Source organism: Porites lutea, chromosome 10 (assembly GCF_958299795.1).
Source record: "Porites lutea chromosome 10, jaPorLute2.1, whole genome shotgun sequence".
In the NCBI taxonomy this organism is placed as follows: Eukaryota; Metazoa; Cnidaria; class Anthozoa; order Scleractinia; family Poritidae; genus Porites; species Porites lutea.
The window spans coordinates 20,672,604-20,679,229 of NC_133210.1; the positions used below are offsets into that span (position 1 = coordinate 20,672,604).

The window sequence follows — 6,626 nt, forward strand, 5'->3', positions numbered from 1 at the left end:
AGGGAGCAGGGGCTATACAGCCAGATCACAGTTTTTTAAATTAAATCATTTCATTATGTCACTGAGCTATGACCATTCAGCCTAAATTGTTATCATTTAAATTCCTGGTGACTGTGTTAGCAGGGGCCATACAGCCATCTTACTGATTAATTTTCACTTCTAATCATTTCAACCTGGTTTAACTTTACAGCTTTTAAACACGTTTGAGCTTCGTATCGATGTGGCATTAGTGAGGCCGATATTATAAGTTGACTGTGTGAGCTGACAGGCTATGCAGCCATTTCCTTTATTCTAGCTACAGTAGCCCATTTCTGTTGGTTACATCAATCCACTTCTGTATCCAAGACTTAGGAAAACGTTACTTCAAACTCATTTGCTTATATAGGCCATTTTATTCCCATCTAGTGTCCAGTGCTTAGTGAATAAGTGCAATTTATGATGGCTGTGTGAACACGGGCCATACAGTTATCTCATTCATTTTCACTTTTAAACTGTTAGTTAACTTAAGTGATTCACACTTTTTAATCTGTATCAGATTCAATGACAGTGTGAGCAAGGGCCATTCAAACTTGTACATTTCTGTTGGTTACACTGATCCATTTCAGTAAGCAGGGCTTGGTAAACAGCCTTACCATTCTATTTCTATATGTTTACGTGCATAACCTCCACTGAACTAAACTGGTGGAACTAAGCTGTGAGTGACAGTGACAAAGAATGTATACAATGTCCTATTGCTATGGACACACATGAGCCGTTATGGCGCTAGTTGACGCTATTGTTGTAAGGTGTACACGGTTGGATGATTATAATACATGTATATTCATCTCAGCTCTCGCACATTGACCTTTTTTATTTTTAATGTGGTATCTTTCTTACCTTTAACCCCCAGAGGTTTTGTGTGACCGCATTGGTTGGGGGATACGTTCCCAATTTTTCCCATGTGGTTTTTCGGGTTTTCGTATCAGGCGGCGCACACCTTTTTCCATTGTACATTTTGATTTGTAGGTACCAGTAGTTTCTGTTGGCGGTCGTCTTGCTTTGGCCTCGGGTGGGGCGGCCCTTTCACTCGTTCCTTGCTCTGGGCTGTGGCGGGTGTGCCCTCACCTTTGCTGGTATAATGTTCTTATGTATCTGGTTTTCCCAGCTTTATATGCTTTAATTTAATAAACGGCCACTCCCGTGGCCAAAATATCCCATAATGGGTTTGTGATTATTTGTGTCCCAGCAAACAGAGCTCACCCAAAGCGAGACTCCGCCAACATCAATAACTTTCGTAATATGTAAAGGAACATGAAGCATAAAAGAAATTTTAAAGTAGAATAGCGAACAACAATTCGATTACTTTCACAAGAAAATTGATCCACGAACTGTTGTTTCCACTCGTCAAGAGCCCTAGGGTTGCCCATGAATGCACATAGCTATAACCTACAAAACACTAACTGGAGAAGACCTAATTACCTTGTAATCTCCCTTTAAGGACATTTTTCCCGCCTTTAGAGAGTCTTCAGTGCTCTTGTCAAGTCCTTTTGGGAGATATCTCTTATAAGCTGGGCTAGGTCATCAAACGCCTTTGAACCTTCTGTAGCAAAATAATCTAGTCCTTGTAAGGACTTACGGACCGAGGCAGTGCAAGAAGAAAGAATGCGTAACATCGTGCTCTCGCTGAATGGGAAAAAATCTGTTTCCTCGCAGAAACGTTTGTACTGCTGTACAATTCGCTGTGGTATCATGGTTCTGATAACAATTGGCACCACTACTGACTCGCCCGTGGACAGGACAAGTGTCTTCTCACCAAAGGGAAGATCTTGAACCAAGTGGGGGCTGGTTATAAATTCGAGAAAGTTATCCAACTGATCTCTTGTAACACGAAGGCGGGTACTCTGCTCTACAGGAACAGGGGCTCCAGGGCCGTGTTGGAGACGGTGTAGACTTGCAACAGTGTATCGATAAGAACTGAGACCAGGGATAAATTCACAAGCAGCATTGTAGCTTGCCACTCCTGCCATAATAGATAAAATCTGTCTCCTTGTATCCCAACTGCTAGCAATCATGTACGCCCCTGCAAGTGCCTCAAGGTATTTCTTCTCTGATGGCAGGGAAAGTGAATTGATGTTCAATTTTTCGTTTACTAATTTTGACTTTTGAAGAGCGTCCCAAAGGTGACTAGCATTCGTAGTGGAAATGACTTTTAGTAAAACTGCAACAGCTTCGGCTGTATGTTCGAGGTAGCGTCTTCTTGTCGATTCGCTGGCACTTGACCATTCCAACCAACTGTGGTTACCCAATGGCTTAACTTTACAGGACAAAAGAAAGTCGTTCAGTTTTGACTTTTGCTCTTCTGCTTCCTCAGCTTTACCGACAGATGAGGTTGTGCTAGCAGTTTCTGAACTTGTCATGTAAGTCGTATCTTGACTATCTAACGTAAAACCTTGAAGCTGTTCGGCAATGTCATCTGAGGTGCTATCACTTAAATCGCTTTCCTTGTGAAAGAGCAAGAGGAACAAAGCAGTCAGACACGAATACAGTATATAGCGATTCTATAGAGTCAAGCATTTCTTTATTTATTTAATTACTTATTTATTTTTGTGCAACGTGGGTGTGTCTTTTCCTCTACTTAGCGCTTCAAACTGTCACTTGATATGCATCAGTTAAGGCGGAATGGCAAAGTTAACATGGTTAATAGGCCGTACCTTTTCAGTCTTTTCAGCCTTTTCCAGGGTCCTGGTTTCCCGACATCTCCTTTTAATTGATAGCTCCGATAGACATGTCGTGGTTAAGGTAATATCTGTGCTATCCCTGGTTTGTTCTTTTATATCTTGCTCTTCCCTAACTTGAGTACGATCCCTCTCATCCAAAGTTTGTGTAATATGCTGTCTACATCGTCTGCAGATGGCTGAAAAAGGGGTCAGGACGTCTTTCAGGTAGTCTCATACTGTCAAGTAAACAATGAGTTACTCATTCAATTATTAGATTAAATTAGAACAAAACAAGTACATACACAAACCTTATTTTAATATTTGCCCAAGTTATAATATAAAGCTCCCTTTTGGCCAGCTTTTGACGTTATAAATATCACTGTTAGTTTACAACAACTGACTTTAAGATGGCACCTGTCTTACGCAGTTTGTTAGATTCAGACTTAGACAGAATTCGCTGGCTGTGTGGGATAACTATCAGAGAGACGCAAACCCGTTTTTAGCCCCCCTTTCTAGTGTCTTTCTTGTCTTTATCATTCGCTCTCTGGTTCCTAACATTATCTTCTTTGCGCGCGAAGTATTTTCTGCTTCCAAGAACCATAACTGATAAATAACCAAAACTCGAAATATGCATTTCTCCGCATTGCAACACACTTTTGGAACGTTGAGAAGCACCGTGTTCTAGTGATATCAGTTTTCTTATTCCCACCCTCACAAGAGGCCTATAAAGTGAGCGCTAGCCAGGATACTGAGAGGGAGAAGTGAAAGAAATGTATCATTTACCTCTCTTTTCTCACCGCTCCCCCGCCCCTCCCTTCAGGTCCAAACTATTGTAGCACCAACCTTACAGACCAGCCCTCCACCACCCCACCCCTGAGCGTATGGATATCAGGACTGAATACGGAATTCAGAAAAGGAACAAGAACAGCAGGACAATGTCGTTCTCCTACACCTTGTTCCAATTCTCCTTCCTATTCTGTTCCGGTTCCGGTTCCTGTTTCTGTTTTGCTAAATCCGGATTCCGATACCGTAGACTTCGTTCTATTCCCAGACGTCGCGGATGCCGACTCCCCAGTGCCAACTTACACTCGATTCTATACTTACGACTTCCGATGGGTACAAGGGTACCAGATTGCTGATATATTAGCTCTGATTGGGCAAAGCTGATACCTCTATCGCCCTTTACTGTGGTAGACTTGTGGGCGGCCATCCCGGGTGGAACTGCACAATATTTTTTGTTGGACCGCCATCGAAGACCATATACATCGCGATGGTGCGGGCAGATCGTCAGATTATTTTTTGTTTCATCCTCACAGAATATCCCTATAGTTTACAAAGTCAGTTGTTACTTACTATTTGGGTGGCGAAAACATAGATGCTCTTATATAAGATCAATTTAGCTAAAAACTGGTACATGGAAAATATTTTACTCACCTGCGCGAGCGAGGATTAATTTCATTTCGTCAACGTTTTTGTCGTCTCCGAATACATTCATCGTGTTAAGGTGCTGTGTAATATCCTTTTGGCACTCTCTCAGAGTTACCGTGAGACCATGGCCACAGCCACCAGTGTCTTCTATCATGAACGAAAATGAGCAAGACGCCATGAAGAGAGGTACAGTCAGGGAAAAACTCTGACATTCCTTCAAGGCCAGTGAGCAGCTTTTTTCCCAGGGGAACTCGACCAATATTTGGGTAAGAGGTGAGCCGCTACGGGTTAAGATTTACCATAACCCTGTTTAGGACAAAAAATCCTTAAAATACTGACCTTGTTTGGGACAACACCCTCAATTTTATTACCCTGTAGGCCTGTATAGGACACAGGACAAAATGCACCACGTTTTGTTTTAAGCCATTTTATTGATAATTGCAATGCAGCAAATTCACGTTACACTCATTGCTTAGTCTGCACTTGGAGTAAATAATAAAAAAAATATATATCTGGAAAATCAAATCAATCGTGCAGGTAATTAGTAAATACCCTCCTCTTAGTAAATACAACCGCAGTCAGCAATTTCAATAAGTTGTAGATATTTACGAGTGTACCTGCAAGACTCATAACGTAATCAGCTTCCAGATCAAGTGTTTATCACTTTTGTCACGTGCTGCTCAAATGACCTCTGGTTGCGGTCACGATTTTTTTTTTTTCTGGAAGATAACGGATAAAAAGCTATAAAGATTGATTTAAGCATTAAATTTTACGTTCGACAGAGTTTCCTTCTTATTACTTCAACAGCTATTATGGTTTTATAATTTTATCGACAATTTTGAGTTTTCTTAAGGTAATCTAATGAAACTGAAAACGACAAAGGTCAATCCTTGGTTTTTTTTTAGCTCTTATTTGAGGCTTATTTGAGCCCCTTTTCTCCGGAAAAGTTTGTTCTCCATTTTGTCAGGAGAGGGGATACCTACTACGTGAACAATGCCTGGGCCCCTGAATTCCTTGACAACACTTATCTCTTTGTCAAGCTGGGAGTCTGCACTTCGATAGTTAACGCATGGTAGAGCTTCCAGACACTAATGCTAGTAACAGCGCGCTATACGAGGTTAAGGAAGCGATAACACGATGATCTGCATGGGGGTGGTTTGAGTGCATTTTGTAGAGGACTTTGGCTGCTGCAGTCTGTCGCCTTTGGAGTAAGCTGCTGTAATATCTAAACGCAGGCTTTGGGATCATTTCTTTAAGTCTTGTTATTGATGTCATCGACAAGGCAAGACAAGATCTGTTGGAGAAGCTGTAAACCACACCATAGTGACTTCTTGACTGTATAATTTGATCGAAAATGAATAAATAAATAAATAAATAAATAAATAAGAAAGAATAACTCATTTTTACAAAGAAAAACTTCACCTTGTGTATTGCGAACCCTATAATCTAAGATCAAAGTAATTTTAAAAAAGTAAAATGGCTTCATCCAAGCCAATGTTGAAACTTAATTTTTTTTTTAAATTTTGTGTTTGAGATGTGACCCTCTCATAATTTAGAATTAAATACTCGTCAAAGACCTCAAGCATTAGCGCATTCAACTTTGAATTGTTTTTAAGAACATCTATAAATTATATTATATAATTTATTATTTATATTAATAAATTAGTATAACTTAACTTGTCAGTTATCTTGTATATTTACTTTTATTTAAGGTCAGATAAAATTCGTTCAAAAATATTATGGCAGAGACGTGTTCGGGATAGTTGGTTCACCCATTAACTTTACTTGGAACTTTTCAAATGGTGTGGAAACCGTAACTTGGGGACTGAAGGATTCTGTTAGTGCCACAGTTGATGTGAATAAGAAATTCATATCTATTGGGCTTCAAGGACAATTACCTTTGGCACCCCCTCAAACATATGTTGGACGAGTAAGTGGGAGTGGTAGTGCCTCCTCTGGCTCTGTCAATTTTGTCCTTACTAAAATCAAGAAAAGCGAAGAGGCATTTTATGGCTGCGAGTTATTTCCTGTGGGTCCATATTCTACAGCCTTTGATTATGTACATTTAGTCATTCAAGGTGGGTACTAACAAAAATGATTTTTTCTCATGGTAGTTAAAACTGCTATATTTTTTGCACCCTCAGTAATTGTATTCCCAAAGACATGTTACGTTGATCAAATATAACCGAGACCCTGCTGTTTGTACGTTTAGAAAGCATTAATTGTTGTTTGTGTGAGTTTTTTTAACAATAACAAAAACAACAACAAAAAATTGGCCGGGCCAACCTTAATAAGCTTCTGTTACGTGAGATAAAAGTTTTAAGTGCCCGAATATTGTACCCCCAAATTGGGAAAGCTTCTATCACCATTTCATTATCTCGATGGGCAGCTTCAAGTATGCTTTGTTTGTTTGTCTGTTTTTTTTTTCCGTTCCATTCCATTTGTTCCCAAACACTCAGTAGAGAAGAAAGAAAGAGACAAACACAAATGACACAAAGTTCA

General features: G+C 40.0%; 1 protein-coding gene across 1 annotated transcript; it reads right to left on the reverse strand.

Moving 5' to 3' along the window:
* Positions 1-1,493: 1,493 nt before the first annotated feature.
* On the reverse strand, positions 1,494-4,417 carry LOC140949651 (uncharacterized). The gene is made up of 3 exons (XM_073398802.1): positions 3,801-4,417; positions 2,691-2,893; positions 1,494-2,480 (listed from the first exon to the last, which is right to left on the reverse strand). The coding sequence occupies exons 1-3, from the start codon at positions 3,904-3,906 to the stop codon at positions 1,494-1,496; spliced, it is 1,296 nt and encodes a 431-aa protein (XP_073254903.1). The 5' UTR covers positions 3,907-4,417.
* Between the last annotated feature and the right edge of the window lie 2,209 nt (positions 4,418-6,626).

Bases quoted from the DNA above. Each gene is read 5' to 3' on its own strand.
- LOC140949651 (XM_073398802.1), bottom strand. From the start codon at position 3,906: ATGGCCGCCCACAAGTCTACCACAGTAAAGGGCGATAGAGGTATCAGC. The intron at 2,894-3,800 runs GTAAGTATAGAA...CCCCTTTTTCAG, and splicing joins CCTTGTACCCATCGGAAGTC to CCATCTGCAGACGATGTAGA. The intron at 2,481-2,690 runs GTACGGCCTATT...CTCTTTCACAAG, and splicing joins AGGCTGAAAAGACTGAAAAG to GAAAGCGATTTAAGTGATAG.